We start from the raw sequence: 20,611 nt of genomic DNA on the forward strand, positions 1-20,611 counted from the left end.
TGGTCACATTTGGATGAAGTCCTCTACTTAAACCTTCCTAGACTCCAAATACCAATTACTTGTTGGATAACCTCGAGAACATCAAATCACTTAGTGCCTGAATTTTATTTTTAATGGGGGAGGGATAGCCTCATGTAACTTCAATTTGTGGCTTAATGGTTTTAGAAGGATTACACCACCAGCAATACACAGAACTATAAAAAGAGGCAGTCTACTAACTACTGACAAACAGAAGAAGTTATATTAACTCAAAATAAGTGTTTTTCTCATTGATTAAAAGTAAAATGAAAATAAATTGAAATACCATGTATTAAAAAGAAAAAAATAAACAAAAAAATAAATGAAAACAAAACTAAAACAGATCAGTTTGAAATGAAATCATCGCGGGTAAATGAGTACTGTACTTGGTTTTTTTTTTTGGTTTTTTTTACACGATTCACATAACTATGACTAACACTTCGCTTTCCTTACTATCCTGTTATAAGTAGGTATTAATGGTTATGTGTGATAACATGTCTTGCAAAGGAGTTGCTTCACATTTAAGGCTGCCACTTTCCTTGCTTAGACAGACACCACTTTCTCATGACCCTAAACTAGATAAGAAAATAGATGGATGTATAGATGTACCAGCTACATGAACTACTGCAGCCACATCCATTTCATATAAAATCCCTTTTCCTTCTTTTTGACTAATTATGCTATTTTTATTAGTCAGCAATTTGTTCTGCTGTAATTTCTAACAACCTCATTCAACCATGAAGAACTTTGACTTACTAGGTTTGTACCTACCAGCTTACAGATAACTTCATCTGCTCTCAAAGTACACATGAATGTTTTTTTTAATCTCTCATCTCATACAAAAATGAATAAAACTGTAAAATTCATAATAATAACCTTTGAAAATGTTTAATGTTTAAAATAATGAAAGAGGCTGATGACATAAGAAAGCTTTTTTTAAATAAGCAGTTTCAAAACTTAGCCCTGAAAAAATTACAAACCAGATAATTTGTTCAAAATAATACTGGCATAACAAACAAATATGCCCAGTTTAACGTCTGTTCCAATTAGAAGTCAATATTTGCTTTCAAGTGTTTTTTCAACTGCTGATCTCAAAGGTACTGCTGCAGTAATAACAGTGACCTCAATCATCCTAGTTACTTTTCCATTAGAACCTTATATAGCAATTCCTGTCTAATTCAAAATGATTTATCCTAAAATAGTATATATGTGTATATAAATAAACGTTAAGTGTCACATGAACTTTCTGTTGTACAAAAGACAAATCCTACAAATGAAATTTGAAAATCTGCTAGTCAATTTTAATCATATACACTAAACATTACTCTTAATTCATCCAGTTGTTAAAATAAATTGCTAATACAATTACACGAACTTGACCTCTATTACAGTCTTCAACACTAATAGACTACTGAAAAGTCCATTGCTATCAGACAATGACAGCTAAACTAGCAAGCTCATGAGTCTGTGCCAAAAAATCCTAATACATAAGAGGTTGAGGAGTATACCAGTAGATAAAAAGTATTTAAAAAATAAATAAATGGTACAGTAGCAGCATTTCAAGATTTTCAGTGCCAGAAGTAAGCGCACATATTCCTCTCAAAACCCTCCCCCCAACACTCGGTGGAATAAGCAGGTAAAAAGATTCCTTGATGTGAAAAACAAAGGGAAATATTACTTGAACGAGATCATGACTTTATGGTGGGGTGGGGGTTAAATCTCCCCACACACCAAAATTTTATGATGAGATTGAGACTTATGAAGGATCACATATTGCTCCAAGGTAATTTGAGACTTCACAGGGAACACCACAGTACTTCCCGATTGCTATCTCAAACATTTTATGCTATCAAGAAGGAAACAGTGTATGGTACGGTCTGATGAAGCAGAACAACAAGGAGGTGCTCAATTGTGATGTGCACCAAAGAGGCTGAAGCAAGACCCAGGGGGTGGGGGGTATTTGTAGTTTGGTTATCCATCATTTGCTTAGGGAATTGTTTTGGTACTGGCACTGAGGTTCAGAAGCTGGTATTGATACCATATTTAAAATTTTTGAACTGGTCCAACACTACAAAGCACACAATGTCAATCAAAGCAACAAGATCAAGTGTAAAACAAGATCATTTAATAACGTGACTGGGAGACAACAAACTCTTAAGGTCTCAGATTTTCAAAATAACAGTGCCAGTGATTTAGGACATCATTAGGTCATTACAGCTTCATGCTTTAAATATCACCATTTAGAGCTAATACTGTGTACAGTAGTGAACTACATAAAAATGTCTGCTAGTAATGTGTGTTCATTTCTTTAGACTTATGTAAATGTTTCTTTGTGTGTGTTGAGGTAATGTGTAAACCGTATACTGTCTCTAAGAGCTAGAGTGATATTTTGTTCCAGGATGCTCTCACATCTACAGTTGTTCTAAGAACACGCTTTAAAATTTTCTCCAGAACCAGAATGTACCGTTCTGCTCCTGGTTCGGTTCCAGTTCACTCTTAAACCTGTGATCCCTGACTTGCTGCCGTTTTATGCTAGACGAAGTAAGCATCCATTTACCTAAAAACAAATCTATCTATATATTATATAATAAAACACCACAGTCTGTGTGTGTCTGTCCTGTCCCTCAGAGTCTTTCCGGCTACAGCCCCAGTACAAACGAAACCGTGTAAAAATCACAAAAAGAAAACAGAACATTTATTGTCACATTTTCACAGATTTTTGGGTCTGCTGTGTCTGGGAGCGTGCTGCCTTCCAGCATTATACTTTTCACCCTTGGCTTGCTCCTTCCACCCTGTTTCATCTTCTCTGTTCTTCACTTGAAAAGTGTTGCAGGCTGCGTACTAATTACTCCAAGTTATGTGAAAAACATTGTAATGTCAATCTCAGTGATTTCATACGTGACAGACACAGCTCTTCTATTAAACTCTGTGTTGTTATATTTTACATACACTACAGAGCAAGATTTACAACGAGTGGCAGCGTGGTGCCGGCTGGTCAAGCATGCACATAACAGTTCCATTGTACTTGTTACACATGGTAATAAATAACTGAACACATTACACACTTTTTGCCAAAAGCCTTGGTCACCTGTTTGCCAATACTAAGTTCACAATCCCAATCAACACACGATAAAAATATACTGGGAAAATTAAAAAAGGCATATTACATAACAGAGCTAAACCACAATGAAGCAGACTGGAGTGCCACAAACCAATTATCGTATTTTAGAGTGCATGCTAAGATGGTTTTGCTGAGGATGTGGTAATAAGATAAAAGCCTGATGATAACATTTTTCAGCGAGTAAAAGTAATTAGTAAGTTTCACAGTCTTTTCTCAGTAGACATTTTCTCAAGCTCATATTTCTGCAGTCTATGACTGAAATAACTGATCACCAACATGTTTTTCAGATATGTCTATAGCAGGGATCACCAACCTTTTTGAAACTGAGAGCTACTTCAAGGATACTGAGTAATATGAAGGGCTACTTGGTTGATACAAACATCCTGAATAACAAAGGTGCACAGTTCACCTTTAATGATAAAATATTCATATATCATGTCCCGTTTGTACTAACCACTACCTTTGTAACATTTCTGAACAAATCATGAACTCTGTCCAATGTTTGCATAAATTATCAGTTATGTAAGATTTAAAAAAAAACTTTCACATTTTTAAATGAATCCTATCAAATTTATACTAATCACCAAATCTATATCATTTTAAACAAGTCATCACATGTGTTACACTTTTTTGAACAAATTATTTTTCACATTTTTGCACAATATTTGAGTTTAACGTTGCCATGGTGTTTCACTAAAAACATCCGTTATCTCTTTCTTTGTCTGTAAATGTCTGCTAGTGGGAAGCCTAGCATTGCATGCTGTTCACCAGTGTACTGTAATCTGGGGTATAATTTGACACTGCAACTCTGAGTGAGACTTGTAGATGGGCATCAGTAAGGCATGTTCTGTGTTTGTTCTTGATGAAGTTCATGTCAGAAAAGGCTGATTCACAGACGTAGTTTGAACCAAAAAGGCAAGCAACTTTCATAGCTGCTGTGCATACATCTTTGTACTTTTTTTGTGTCCACAAGACACCAAACGTTTGGTGCGCCCTGATGGGCTTTGAGGTGGAGTTCATTTTGCAGCCTTACTATTTCAATCTCCACTTGTCCAGCATCCAAGATGAATGATGCACTTAGCTGCTCACCAATGCATGTTGTGTCAACATGCTTGAAAGGATTTGAAATGAATGACACACATGGCTCAGGTTGATCAAATTCACAAAACCTGTTCTCAAACTCTTGCTCAAGTCTGTTTATGACTTGAGAGTACTTTTCTGCGGCTTTGCTAAAAGCTCCAGATGCAGGAGCATTGTCATTCAGCACTGACAGTACAGAGGGAAAGTTCAGCACTATTTTTCTCTGTAAATGCACAGAGAAAATTTTCATCTTAGCTTTAAATGCGTTTACAGCACGTATCTTGTCTGCGACAGTTTGCCTTGCAGCTCACAGTTCAAATGGTTCAGCTTCCCAGTGATGTCTGTTAAAAATGCAAGTTCCACTCAGTGTCCTTGAGCAGCGAGGTGTCTTCCTCTTTGGACTGCATGAACTCTTTGATTTCGCCCAGAAGTGACAAAAAACGCTGCAAAACTCGTCCCCTGCTGAGCCATCGGATTTCTGTGTACAGTAATAGGTCACCATACTCATCTGACAGCTCCTCCAATAGTACCTTGAATATCCTGTGTTGTTTGGCTTTGGAGCAGAAGCCATTTATGATATTCATAACAGGAGTCATCACATGATCAAAGCCAGCCATTTTTGCACATATCGCCTGGTGGTGTATGATGCAGTGGTAATGCAGAAATTTTGGGAAGTCTGTGTCACCTTTGCATTTCACAATGAAGCCTGCATGTCGACCTGTCATGGCAAGAGCCCAGTCTGTAATCACAAACACCAGCTTTTCAAATGGTACCTTTTCACCACATTGTAAATGCCATTCCCCTAGTTTTTGTCTTCAGGGCAGTAGTGTCAGGAGTTCTTCTTTTGTGGAGAAATCATCAAACACCATTTGGATAAACATCATCAGCTGTGACGTGCTGCGATGTACTGCTGCAGTCCACGGACTTGTCACACTGGATGCTAAACCACCTGCACTTAATCAGGTCCAGCTGACACTCTTCTAACCATCGTACTTGACCACAGTTGGATATTGAAGAGAGTAGAGATGACATCGGAACCATTCCTCTCATCTTTGAACACAGTGTTTGCAATTATCATCATTGCTTCTTTCAAGACCTTCCCATCCAAAAAGACTTTCTTGTTCTTTATCTTTTTGTGACATTTTCACCAGCCTTGTGAAAAAAAGACCGATTGCCCAAAACTGCCTTTAACTCACTGGCTTTTTCTGCCCATAGTGCACTGCCATGTGGGTAGTTAGCATGGAAGCTTTTGTGACATGTGCTGAAGTATCTCTCTACATTGTGCTGCTTTGCCGTTGCCACAGTCACCCCGTAAATGACACATACACACTTTTCTTTTACTGTCGTAAAAAAGAACTCTTCCTCCCAATCATTGTGAAAATGGTAAGTTTTCTTTCGCTTTTCAACCATGTTTCTTTATTTTTTGGGGGTAAAAGCCACATCTAGCTCCTAATCGTAGCTGTGCCTATTTGCTTGTCTCAGCGAAGAGTGAGATGAAGGTTTTTCTTGTGCACAATATTGTAGTTTGACCGCAAACTACCCCCCAATCTACATCAATGTGTGTGTTATTGACTCAAAAAGAACAGCAACACAATTAAATACAATTTTCAGTAGGAGCTCCATGGTGTCTAGTGCCATCTTTAGAATTTGCCCAGCAGGGAACTCACGTGGTCCCTATGGGTGACCAGGTGCCCGCAGGCACCGTGTTGGCTACCTCTGGTCTAAAGCATTTGCAATAATCACATGACATGAAAGACTTTAAGTGATTGCAGATGTGACTTTTTTCGATGAATATTGTCTAGCTGTCTACAGAACTGAGACACAACGTTAGCGATATTCAATAATGTAAATTATAAATGTGCTTTTAGATCACTTTTTGAGGAGAAACCTCAGCACTAGAACTGAAAGGTTACAGGGAGGTTGATGTTCATTGAGCTGAAATGCACAGTTGGCAGCCTTTTGAAATGACTGAATCTTACAAAATGTATTTGCTGTTTCATTTTTTTTCCTTTCTAAAATGACATGGACACACTATTGCTCAATATGAGCGTAATCTGAAAACACAGTTCAATACTCAATAACACTTTAAAAAGGCTGTATTTGGTAAATTTAAACCCTTTACTTTTCACATTTGGACCATGGTCCCATTGCTTCCATTTTAAAACACAACAACAGGCTAGTCTTTTTTATTTGTAATTCATAAAAAACACTTCACTTTAGAACACAAGTCATGTGGTAAATTAACATACAACATGATTATGAACAAATAACTATGACTTAAAAATACGAAAATGATCCTTTAAAACAGAGCAGAGGACAGTGAGCTCATATGCATCTCATTTGTTTTTCTCCATTTAGTGATGGGTGTAATTTACCACTTTTTAGTTTGGAACATGTGTATATTCATTGTCCGTTAAAGTCTAATACACATTAGGTTCATGACCTATGTATGTGAGGTTTACTTAAGCAAAAGTTTAACAACTTAATTAACTGACAGATATTGCTATGTTAATCAGTTTCAAACTACTTTGTTTTCCTGTCCGTTTACACAAATCTGTGCCTTCATGTGTACTCAATTTGTGTTTAGTAAAGTTTCTAATTGTGTTTACCAGTGAACTTGTTACAATGCTCTGAACCCGAACTCGGTGAAGAGCGATATACAAAAATAAACTGAATTAAAAATTAGCAGTATGAAAAACAAAATGTTAAAAGAAAACACAAAGCAATAAACAAATCAGTGAAATTGGGTGGAAAAGTTCCTCCTGGTAGGTTGAGATTGACATTTCACTATAGCCAAACAAGTTTTCATCCTTAGCTGCATTATAAAAAAAAAAACTGGTTAAAAACAAAAATGGATGTTTCTTTTGTTTTTTTTTTTTAACAAAGTGAACTTAAATTAAATGAATAATGCACACTGCCCTCTCTTAACACATATAATCTGCATCTCTTGTCTTGTGCCTGAGGCTTCCAGGATCGGTTATGGCACCTTTTGACCATGATTAACACCAGACAGGCATAAATTTTATGAAACTGATACTTTACAATGTTTTCCATTTACGGAATTGCTTACTTGACACTTATAGATATTACAACCCCTTAAAATCAAAAAGTGGATACAGAATCTTCCAAATTTCTGTCAAAGAAATTGGAGATAAGAATCAGCCATAAATGTCATAACAGGTAGTACATGTCTAAAACATAGGATATAAAATGAAGCAATTTCGCACATTGTCTGTAACAATAATAGACCAAAAAAACAAAACAATAACACCACAAAGTGCAATGCAACAAAAATGTGACAGTTATCTGTAACCAAGATTAAATGTCACAAGTCAAAGTGTTTGCTGTTGTTTTTTTCTCTATTTACTTTTGGAGAGTTGTTTTTCACGTTGGAAATTCTCCAATTAGTTTTGTTTACCTAGTTGTGCTATGATTCTCTTATTTGCGTCTTTTCATTGTTGGTTAGTTCATTACCTCATAATAACCCCACTGTCACAAATGTCATTACAAATGGGGCAGCATTAAGAACAGATGGGTAAGCTACACAGGAGTGGTGGATGTAAGGCAGTTGGAAAGCTTCCAGGATAGCTCCTGATCATTTTGCTTGTCTAAACAGGTGTACTCTAATTGTTTTGTTCCCATCTGAAGACTGGCATTTGATGACCCTGCCAAACAGATCGACATAATTTTTTTTGTGCTTCCACAAACACTAACCAAGAAAAAACAAAACAAATACATTGACTTTATTAGTTCTACTCACTAATATGTCACCCTAGAGTGGCAACATTTTGTGTGTTGATTAGCACATGCATTTAAGAATTTCTCAATGTAATGTGGCAATAATAACCTTATAAACCTAAAAGGGGACACATCAAAGTAGTTCACAGTTCTTTATCTCTACAGACAGGACTCTTATAGCACACCACAACAGATGGATTCAAAAAGATGGGAAGTTGATACACAGACAATTTAAATGACTAGACAATAACATGCTGCACATAATGGGCTAAATAATGATCAACAGTAATTAGTTACTATGTAAAACTACTTTAAAGCGGTTACAATTTCTTAGCATGTGCCCAAATCTAATAATAATATTTATATGATTAGGTTTGGCTAACAAAATAAGCAAAATAGCAACTGCCAACATACAAATGCCAAAGGGAAACAAAAAAGTGCAACCTAATTGTCATTTAATGATTAAAAAAGAACCCCATGGAATAAATCTCTTTGAGACAACAGGGGACATAAACATGGCCATATCTGCTTCAGGAATAATGTGACATTTTTCTTAATATGTTGCCAACAACAAATGAGGATATGAAAATATTTAAGCTTACAAATTAGTCAAGTCTGATATAATTATTTGGAGACAGTGAGGCCTGCTGTTAATGAACAAGATAATCAGGTGTGCCCAATAACTGTCATTGATGGACATAATTTTCCTGCCGGTGTGTGCATCTGCAAATTTTAGAGAGAACAGCATCTCTTCATATGCTGTATTCAAACAAATAACACTGCCAGTGTGAACAAAACCATGGCTATTTTACAATTATAATTCTTACCAATTTTATCAACTTTGATTAAGTTGTTTTCTTGTCCACCACAGATAAATCTGATGGCAGGGATAATTCAATCTAACTTGTCATTACTATATCTGATGTTAGATAAAGCTACTGCAATATTTCAGTAGATGGCAAAGACTGATAAATATCCAGCCATTTGGGCTCAAATTAAATGTTAGGGCTTTCTTCTATGATTCAATTTTTATGTTTGAAATATTTCCTCATTTAAGTTTGCATTGCCGTAGCATATCACAAATTGATATACGAGGTGGGCAAAGTTACATTAAAGCAAAAATTGACCAAACTGTGCACAATGAACTCCCACAAGGATATACATTTAATAAAACTAACTGGGTTATAGGCAAGAAAAATACATTTACTGGAATTACACTGTTTTCCTAGTTGCAGCATTTTGTTAATTTTGTTGAGCATTTTATTTGTTGCATGTTAATATTAGTCTTTTTTTAATACACATTCTATATATTTAAAATTATGTAACGCTGTTCAAAATTATCAGATTACTAGTAAAGATGTACCAATATGTAAATTCTAGTAGAATACCAGCAATTGCTTTTCCAGCTATTATTATATATGAGCTAAACTGTTTAAATCAGGTATATACTGCCATTTATTTAACTTAAATCTTTTGTACTATAATAAACTACCAGACTGTAAGCCAAAACAGATAGCAGTAACATTGTTTAAACATTTTATTATTCCTTAAAATTCAAATGTTAATATTGAGTACAGCAGCAATGAATATACAAATAAAAACGCAATGAAAAGTCCTACGGTATACAGTCATTATTTTGGATCATAAAACTAACACAGTCATTGGTAATGATTTCAGACATATTTGCACTCCACCAAAAGGAGCTTTTCATAACTAGTAAAACAAAAAAGTAACATAGAGAGTAAAATTAAAGTACTTGCTGCTCAGGTTGAGGATGTTAAGCAAGCATTTACGTTTATTGCATTTGGACTGTACTTTCATAAGATATCTCAATGTTAACCTTTTCTACACTGCTGCTGGAGGGAATTGTTTTGTTCTGGACGTGCCCTGTCTCTTGGCATGTCAGAGGACCAGGACTTTGTGAAATGTGATCTACCCTTATTTGGGGAGGCAAAATGGGGTAGGGAGAGAAAGAGAGCAATGGGATTTCTTATTTACCCTTTCTACCCAATAACAGTAAGTGCCAATATAACAATAGGCTATATAGCCATAACACTGGGCAATAATATGAAGTCTAGGCAAAAGTTATCATATGTAACAATGTACTACCTTAAGTCAAGACTACAAAATGTCAACAAAAGTTCAGAAGCAATGTCTCTATGACCAAACACTGAACTTTGTGAGCTGAAATGTCAAAGGTCTCCATCATGAATTCAAGATAAAATTAAATTGTATATCTTAAAATTCAAATAAATTAAAAATATCTAACTAACATTGACTAGTCAAAATGTAATTACAGAAATCTCTAAGTAAAAGCAGCACTTAAGTCATACAAAAAAATCCATCAGCTTTATCTAATCAAAATGGAATTACATATATCTACAACTAGAAACATGAGCAGCCAAAATCTAACTAGACATCCTTCTACCTTTTTGATTAGGTATCAAAAATAGGAGTTTCAAAGTATTAAGCCAGACATCTGACACAAAGAAATCCCACAGCCCATTTCTTAAATGTGACATATGAATGGGACTGCTTTCAGTACACATAGGAAATTCATTTTTGACTAGTTTAAGTCGTATTATTACTAGAATTAGATATTTTAATGATACCGCAATATTGGATTTTTGGCATCCATGTTGACTTGGTGCTAAAACAAGAAACACAAACTACAAACCACAAATGCTAGAAAGCTGTAATTTATATATTTAGTACACAGGAGTTAGTCTTTAGACACTTAAAAAATCAACACTGTACATACTCTTTTTCCTGTCCAATTTCAAACTTGTTTAATCCTGCGTTGTTTGTATATGTACATATTGATGCATATGGACTCAGCTTTGAGCAAATGAGTCCCATCTTAAGTCTATCAAGTCAACTATATATGGAATTATTTTTAACATTCAAAATTATTTCAGAAACACATGGGGTTAACTTCTGAATAGGTTATATTTTAAATTTAAAATGAATCATAGTTAATTACAAATATATAAAGGCAATTCAAAATATATGAAGTCACACCTGATATACAGTACATAGGCTCCACGAAACATAAACAAGTTCAAAGCTGATATTTGGGCAATTTTGAATACAAAAAATGAAAACACTTCCATATTTTTACACTATCTATACAGGCCTAATATGTTATATAGAATGCAGTTATCAGTTTTTAGTCAGAATAACTAAGTCATTAATAAGTGGATTATCAGAGGTATTTTTAAATAACACAATTTTGACACACGGTCATAATCGTCATAAAGCACAGTCCATGTAATCATTTCCATGGTTGCATAAACTGAACTAATTTCACTAGTATGAAGTTCATCTTTATTGTTTAAGTTCATAAGGCCAGGTAACTTACTAAGCATCTTTCTAGCAAATACCAAAGAGGACTAGCCCATTCAAGTTATGAGCACAACTTTTTTGTTCACAGAACATTTGCGAAGTTCATGAAAATGTCAAAGTGTTTGGAAATGGAAATAATGTAGAATACAAACCCTTTAAAATGTCTGATAGTCCAGATGAGCCTACAAGGGGTGGAAACAATTTTACAGTACCATTCTTTGCCATGTATAAAGTTATGATTTTACTATTAATCAAATATTAATCCATCCATCCATCTTATAAACCTGATGTGCTTTTAATCTAAAACTTCATGGTACAACAAAATAAAAAGACTCTTTAGATCTGTGCTGGAGGAGCATAATGGATTCTGTGGACAAAAATAATAGTTATATAAAATAATAACTATAAAAAAAGCCAAACAAATAATAAACGTGTAATGTTTACAATTTGAATGAATATGTACATAGATAACTAATACAGAGAACAGAACATTATGTTTACAGTGACTCCAATTAAAACCCTGATAAATATATCCTGTGTAACCTTTTGGGGTTTTGTTATAATATACATGCCCAAGTTGTTTTGCTTTATATACAGTATATTTATATCAGATTTAACTTTGTATGTTCATAGTCTAAGTATGTTTCAGTTTTAAGTTTTGATATGAAAATAGATTGCTATATGAATTGTGTATTTAAACCATACTGATAAAAATGGACTTTCTTAATTCAAAGCTTATTTACATCAAATTTGAAATCATCTATATCAAAATTCAGTTAGATATCTATCCAGCTTCTGAACTAGTTTTAATCCAGTGCCCAACTGGAAGGTTACACAGGTATTACATAATTATAAATATAATTTCAATTGCACATAAAATTATAAATTGTGTACAATAAGGTGGAAACAAACAACTTGTTCAGATTTTTTATTACTATTTTCTTTGTTGACATTCTTTTATTTAACCACAGCAAAAGTAAACATCTATACTGATTGATTTACAGTGTTCCTTGAGAGTCCTTTTGGTATCAGGCAATTTCCACATAATTTGCTCATTGTTATGATCCAATCAGCATAATGTACTGTGAATGTTACCCAGGAACAGACAGGCAGACATGCTGCAATTCCACCACCACGCGTTTATTTACAATACTATTTACAGTTCAAGGTGCACACAAACCCCTTCAAGTTCCCCAAAGTCCTAGCCACACACAATGTCTTTCTTCGGGCCGCCTCCACACTCTCTTGTCCTCTCCACACCCGACTCCAGCCTCGAATGAAGGGAGGCGGCCCCTTTTATTATCACCCGGATGTGCTCCAGGTGGGTTCCGGCAATTACCCACCAACACGCCCCTGTGTGGCGGAAGTGCCGGCTGCATCCCCGGAAGTACTCCGGGTGTCCCTGCTCTTCTTCCCCACAGCACCTCCAGGTGTGGTGGAAGTGCTGAGGTCCAGGGCTCCAAAGGCATGGGGGCGCCCCCTGGCGGCGACCACGGGCCCCTACATGGTGGAGCTTCAAAGCTCTGTACCCTCTGTACAAAGGAACCAGGGCGGTCGGCCCCAGATGGTCTGGGGAAGGCGCAAGCCCTCCTCCGGTCCTCCTGGGCATAGCCCATTATGCGAGTTTCGGTTTATTTGAGTTCAATACTTTGGTCATCATTATTATTATCATTCATCATTATGTTCGGTATCATCACCGTAATTATTTTTTTGTGCTAGAATTTCATTGCTACTGCCAAATTGTTTACTGATAGTTGGTCACCTGACTTTCAAATCAAGTGACACATGTCATCATGTCTAGTCTATATAAGGTGAGGGCAGGCATGTGTTAGCATCCTTGCTTTCAGATTGTTCTCGTTACTTTCTCAACTCTATGCTTGCGTGATGAAATAGAGGTCCTTATGTCCTTAATCTATATCTCTCTCTTTATATATATATATATATATATATATATATATATATATATAAATAAAATTATAATAAAAGTATATGTGTGTATGTATGTTCTCGCATCACGTCCGAACGGCTCAAGCGATTGTAATGAAACTTGGCAAACATGTTCCTCATTGGTCGACTACAAATACTGTAAGGTTAAATCAACCCTAACCCACCCACTTCTGGGTAGGGTGGGGGATGATCTTGCGCTCTTGTATGCATGTTATCATCCAGTTGACACTCGGAGCGACCACCAGAGGGCGAACTTCAGGTGACTGCCAGCATTTTTTATGTTTGAGCACCACTGCACGCCCTTGTTGCTTTTGAAATTACATAGAGTTGGCCGGGTTGGTATGCCAACTATTTTTGGGACTCATTCTGTCTTTGTGACTTGAACAGCCATATACAGTGGAACCTCGGTTCACAACCATAATTTGTTCCAAAACTCTGGTTGTAAACCGATTTGGTCGTGAACCGAAGCAATTTCCACCATAGGATTGTATGTAAATAGGATTAATCTGTTCCAGACCGTACAAACTGTATGTAAATATTTTTTTTTTTTAGTTTTTAAGCACAAATATAGTTAATTAAACCATAGAATGCACAGCGTAATAGTAAACTAAATGTAAAAACATTGAATAACACTGAGAAAACCTTGAGCAACAGAGAAAACTAACACTGCAAGAGTTTGCGCTATAGTGCTAGGAACCGCTCGCTAAAAACACTTTTTTTTTTTTTTTAATGAGTTTTAAGCACAGGGAAAAAAATTTACATTTGATAAACCCGTAATTTAATAAACCACCAAGAAAAGTAACATTGCCCCAATGCACGCTATGACCTGATCGCTGTAAACAGAACTGAAAACAAAAACAAGCCTTTTCTACCTTATGCTTTCAACCCTCCCTCTCTCGCTCACTCTCTCTTTCGCGAGCCTGGAGTGCTTGTGTGTGTCTCTCTCTCTAGCGCGCTCCAGTGTGTGTGTGTGTGTGTGTGTGTGTGTGTGTGTGTGTGTGTGCACCTCCGTGTGCCTCTCTCTCGCATGCCTGTGTGTGCGTGTCTCTCTCGTGTGTGTGTGTGCCTCTCCCTCACGTGTGCACGCCTCTGTGTGTGTGTCACTCTCTCTCGCTCACTCGCTCACTCGCTGCACAGGGAGAGACTGACCATGTACAAACCGAAAGGGAAACTGGCTTGTTCATATACCGAGTGTGTGGTCGTGAACCGAGGCAAAAGTTTGGCAAACGTTTTGGTTGTAAATCGATTAATATGTGTACTAAGACGTTCGTGAACCGGAGGTCCCACTGTATATTTCTTATATAAAACGTCTACGCATGGAAGTGTGTGTGACCTGTCCGGCCCGGAAGTGAGACATAGAGTCGGGGTGAGGGCTCCAACTCCAACGATACGCAAGCAAGGCCAGCACACTGGCAAAAGGAAACCTCTGAAGAAAGACAGTCGCTCACCTGCTAATGCACAAACGATGCAAGCACTTCGTCAACATGAATCCTTCTAGCAGAGAGATGCTCAGAGTAGCTCTGACGATTTAAATACTTACTAGAATCCCGTGCTGGCATACACAATTAGTATATACCAGGCGACTGCCAGCATTCTTTATTGTTGAGCAGCACCACACCCATGTTGCTTTTCAAATTGAATAGAGTTGGCCGGCTCCAAGCGGTCAACTAGATGATAACATTCATGCAAGACCGCAAGACAAGGACATTAGTGAGTCTTTATTGTTTGTCAATTTATTTTTATTGTTGTGTTTTTTTAATTATGTTTTTCTCAAACAATTAAAAAAAACATGAGGGTGAACTGGAGGTGACTGCCAGCATTCTTTATGTTTGAGCACCACCGCACCCCTGTTGCTTTTCAAATTAAATACAGTTGGCCGGTTCCGAGCGTCAACTGAATGATAACATACATACCCTGTACAACTTCTCAAGACAAGCACATTAGTGTCTTTATCCATCCATCCATTATCCAACCCGCTATATCCTAACTACAGGGTCACGGGGGTCTGTTGGAGCCAATCCCAGCCAGCACAGGGCGCAAGGTAGGAGACAAACCCCAGGCAGGGCACCAACCCACCGCAGAAAACCCACACAGACACGGGGAAGACCCGGGAAGTGAACCCAGGTCTCCTTACTGCGAGGCAGCAGCGCTATCACTGCGCCACCGAGCTGCCTAGTGAATCCTTATTGTTTATTCATTTATTTTTAAAGTTGTGTTTTTTTTATTATGTTTTTCTCAAACAATTAAAAAAAACCTTTATTTTCCTCCCAAGCAATGTTGGGTATTTAAGCTAGTAAGTGGGATATAGTATAGCATACAGCAAAAATACTAATCTTGCATATACAGCTAACCAGATGAACTTCATTGTGCAATACCACTTCACAAATAATGACCAAGAATGTACGGTTAACCTTTCTGTGTTCTGAAACATGAATTTGCTCCTCACCCAATACAATTTTGAAACTTTGCAACATAAATAGCTGTTGAAAGCATATATACATGCAACCACAAAGGAAAAATAAAAAGTCAATGTGAATTCCACACAGAGTTCAACTCAGAAATATCTTCATGGCTTTTAATTATTCTTCAGTTTGTATAAATGTACATTTGCTTTTACACCTGCATACTGACCCTCTCCAATTTTTTCAGATTCAAATACAAGGGTAGACTGTACCATCGTGGCTAAGGTTCTGTACTATAAACAAGAAATACCACAGTTCAAGTCTAAACTCTTAAAATAATGGTTCTTTAATGGCATGTTACTGAGTGGTGTAGTTCCTTAGAACCATTGCTTGAAAAAGGGAAATTTTATTCTAGGAAGGGATTCTTTGCATATGGAATTTGTTTTTGGCTATTTGAAAAGGTTCCTAATATTCGGACAGAATGGAAACCATTAACATATAGTAGGCTACCTAGAAGGATACTAACAGATCTAGAAAACCTGAACTTATCCCTTGGTATTAGTTCAGGTAGAGTCCTTCTAAAATTATGAACTCATGGGTATTTCGCAAATCTGATATCATCTATTCATGTTTATTAATGGAACCTGTTTCAGATCTAAATAAAAGAGTCTTTCTGGAATCTTCGTGTAACTGGTTCTTCTAGGAACCAAAATGATTCTCCTTTGTTATCACTCTGAAGAAAAACTTTGCCACATTTATTTTTATGAGTGCAGGCACCCCAACTCAAGACCTTGACAGAGTCACTGAGCTTCTCAGTGTTCCATATGTACAATAATCAAAATAGTTCAATCTCTGTTTTAACTAGGACGTATGGCATGGTGGTGCAGTGGCAAATGTTGTTACCGCACAGTTACAGAGCTCCTTAATGTAAATTCCCTTCCCTAATGTTCTATTATTTGGCCTGGTTTGAGTCAGCATGAACATGTGTTTCCTGTGATGACTTAGGGCCCCGTCTAAAATTAATTGCAATTTTTTGGGGACTGACCTTCAACCCAATGATCCTGGCTCCTAAGTTAAGCAGGTTTTGAGGGTGAATGGATGAACCAACAGATTTTATGTCACACCTTTAATATCATTCACCTCATAATGCACTTTTAAGGTATTTTCACACTTGTAGTCTGCTTGCTTTATTTCAAATCAAGGATGATTCATAACTTTGTTTAAATTTCCAGTTATTTCAGATATATTTCACGTTACAAACTCTCAAGAAAACTAAACATATCAATAAATATTCCGTGGGGCATGTCGTGATATTTCTTTCATTGGGCAGAAGCATTCTTCTCACAGGAAATAATATGGCAGGTAGACAACATTAGTGTTTGTGCACTGGCACAATTTTCATAATTATCTGGTTTATTTAACAAACAGCTCAATGAGCAAAACACCTATTATCGAACAACTGGAAGACTACTTGAAAATTATCTTCTACTATGCATGGTACAAAAAGGACAGGTTTTAATTGAGCGAGTGTACAAAAGAAGGCAAGCTCTGCTGAGGGTATAAACTGATGCACTTCAGTTTAATGACAGTAGATGTATCAGGCAAGTTTCATTTAACTGTATGATGCTGCATACTTACTCCCCAGTTACCACTATTTGAGCGTAACCGCAACTCAAATCACATATCTACTGTCTTAACCCTTAAAAATATTTGAGAATAATGCTTATATTGGAAAGTTTAATGATTACTACATAGTATCAAAATTACTGTACACATTGAAAAGATGCCCCACCTATGTGCACATTCTTTATGGTGTAAGATTATGAGGTTTGATAGTTGGTCTCACAGGCACTGCTATTTGTGTCTCACCACCTCTGCATGTTGTTTTTCCAACCTGATCACAAGTGAAATTACACCTTTCTGTTTTACTCCAACTGACATTTGATTGCATTCAAGAGAGACTGTGAGCCTGATTCAGGTGCTAGGCCTGTTCTGATTGACTGGTAATTGTGCAAATTGTTTTACACAAGCTGTATTACATTTGTTCCTACATGCATATTTATTTTTACCATTTTATTGCTTTCAGTGCTCCACATCAACCCTCAACTCATTATACTGTGAATAACACTCTGTAATTACTAACAGTAGATGCTTTGCATGACAACAGCAGCACACAAAATTTACCAATAATGCACAGTGTTTCATGTAGTTTGATTAGTCCTATGTCAGTTCACATTCATAACTCATACAAAGCACTCCAAAGCTCTCATGGCACAGCACTGAAACAAAGGGTCTCGGTACAGTTGTTTTGGTCTGCACCAGAGTCTGATTGGCGTGTTCACATCTGCCTAAATGAACTGGATATTCCAGGAAATCGTACCAGAGTTCAAAAACACTACAGCAAATGAATAGTTGTGAAAATGCCTTTAGAGAGAGAAGACGACTACAGTATGAGGATAAAAAGGAAAAAATAAGTTTACATTGTAAATAAAAAAAAAATCAGGATTGATAGACACTAAGATGTATTTGATAAGTTTTTTCATTTGTACTGTACTGTTTCTATGCAGAAATAAATCAAAATGACTTGGATGATGATATGGATTCTGGATGATAGCACAGGGGTGTGTGGTGCTGCTTCACAATTCAAAAGGCCTGGATTCATGATCCTGCCTTGGCACTGTTTAGGTGAACTATGTATGTACATTCATAAATCTTTGTTTTCCCCAAGTACTCTGAAGGTGTTGTTAATGTTAAACAGCAGCAATGCCCCTGTGCGAGTAATTGTACATGGTTCCTGCCCTGCACCTAGTGTCGTCAAGAAAGGCCACAGCACTCCATTAACCTAGAATTGGAGTAAGCAAGTCCAGACAATTTTATGAATAGAAATAAATGTGAATGTTCGGTACTATTCTTCAATGGTTTTTAGAATGGTAACACTATTGAAATACAACACATGAAATAAAGTTAATCGTTGATAACAGTTAATGTTAAGTATTAATCTCACAAGTCTTATGCTATGACATACTATTACTAAACTAACAGCAGGTCTTATTTCTTAAAGATTTAACAAGAAACCACAGTATTGGAGCTTCGGTCCCCGCCAATGACTCAGTGCAAGACCCCCTTGATGAGTCACTTTTCATCTGCAAGCTTAGAAACCACATGTAATTAATTTGTAGTTTGAAAAGAATATGTAATAAACATACACTCCAAAATATAATGTATGGAAAAAGCTCCATTTTAAAACTTCAACTTCACAAATGTTCATTGAATAGTAAAAGGTGCATATAAACATTGAATCTGGGCACATACTGAAAAGCCAAAAATGAATAACAGATTAAACGCAATTTCTACATCCTCATTTAAAACCCCAATATCAAAACACTGTAATCCTGTCTTTATACGCTGTCTTTGAAGTCCACACTGTACTTAATAGCAATATACCACTGACCACTGTAATCGTTATTATTGGTCATTTGTGCTTCAACACCACACACGCTCCATACAATGAGAAACGGCCGTGCACTGCAATTAATCTTTATTCTATATAGCGTCAATTGACTTGTTCCTTGACGCCAAATCTAGTAACACTCATATTAAAATGAAAGTCCATAGTAACCGTTTGTAGACTAGTCAGCAACATTTACTAATTCAACCAGTTTGTTGTGATGAGATCCAAGAGCCCCTAAAATAGAAACATGAAGCAATGGCTGAACAGGCTGCGTAAACAGTACACTGGAGGTGGGCTTCATGAGGGGCCAACTAGCCAGTTCGCTCTCACGGGCAGGCACGCTGTTCTGCGTTTACAGCTGCGGGTGGTAACAAAGTGGCTTCAAGGAAGGTAAACAGAGTGGCGGAGAGGGACTCCGACAAGGTCAGGAGCTGCGCGCACGCGGTCGACGTTCTTTCCTTTTTTAAAAAATCCTTTTTTTCTAGAATCTCGTGCAACTGCCATAAACTAAATCATGGCGTTACACTCTCTAATAACAACATTTTTTTGTAAAAAGGTTGAAACTTACTCTCTAGGTAGCAACAGTGGGGGAGCCCCTCTCCTCTGGAAGACACCGTCCACGAACACGCCGTTTTTGCCCAAACACCTCAAGTAAAAATGTGGCTCCTCAAAAGTAATCTGCAAGTGTCGCCGGGAGATGAAGCTCGAATGGCCCATATTTACGTCTACTGAACCGTGCGATGAGTTCCTTCCAACCGTCACTGTCTTCTGTCGCATCATGAACTCAAAGCCCCGGCCTTCCAGGCGAGCTAGGGCCCGCGGCGGTGGGGAGAGCGGTATCGGGGCGATCCCCACCGAGTTGGCAGGCAACGAGTAACCGGACGGAGCCCCACCACGCACGGGGCTACAGGGCGCGGACTTAAGCGCCAGCAAAGCTCGGGCTCCGGTATCGTCCCCAAAATCTGCCATCTTCTACTCTGCAAGTTACAGGGTATCGCAGCGCAGCTGCCAAGTGTAAGTAACTCTTTACTGCTGTAGAGGCACAGACACAACATGAATTGAGCAAACGCCAAAAGCTGGGACAGAACATCGGAGCTGGAGTGGAATTAGGCGGGACCAAAACAATACTCGTTACTTTTGAGCCCTCTGGGTATTACAAGTAGTTTTAACATTTCATTAGACAATTACTGTATTTTTAAATGGTTCCCACCACAATAACACATCACCCTTTAGGGGCCGATATTATCGTAGTTTCTGTGAAAGAAATAGATTTGCGAATTGGAACTCCAGGTCTTGTGGTGTTCTTGTCACAATCTGAGTAAAAGGACTCCGCTCTTTTTCAGCCTATGTTGGCCCTTGCTATTTAAATAAATTCCCTGCAGAAAGTACTAAATCTGAATTTTAAACAACTAATGACTGAAAGCATTTTTCCTGTTAAATTAATGACTGAGACATTTAACATTCCAAAATTTAATGGTCACTATTTTATGGGTATTAACCTGAGAATTA

At 37.2% G+C, this 20,611-nt stretch overlaps 1 protein-coding gene across 1 annotated transcript in view; it reads right to left on the minus strand.

Annotated features, from left to right (window-relative positions):
• foxk1 (forkhead box K1) overlaps positions 1-20,189 on the minus strand; it is a 71,623-nt gene extending 51,434 nt beyond the window's left edge. Inside the window, exon 1 of the mRNA XM_039774131.1 lies at positions 19,671-20,189. Coding sequence (XP_039630065.1) covers positions 19,671-20,071 — 401 coding nt within the window. The 5' untranslated portion in view covers positions 20,072-20,189. The remainder of the gene's footprint in view (positions 1-19,670) is intronic.
• Positions 20,190-20,611: the final 422 nt, after the last annotated feature.

This window comes from Polypterus senegalus, chromosome 13, assembly GCF_016835505.1.
Source record: "Polypterus senegalus isolate Bchr_013 chromosome 13, ASM1683550v1, whole genome shotgun sequence".
Taxonomy (NCBI): domain Eukaryota; kingdom Metazoa; phylum Chordata; class Cladistia; order Polypteriformes; family Polypteridae; genus Polypterus; species Polypterus senegalus.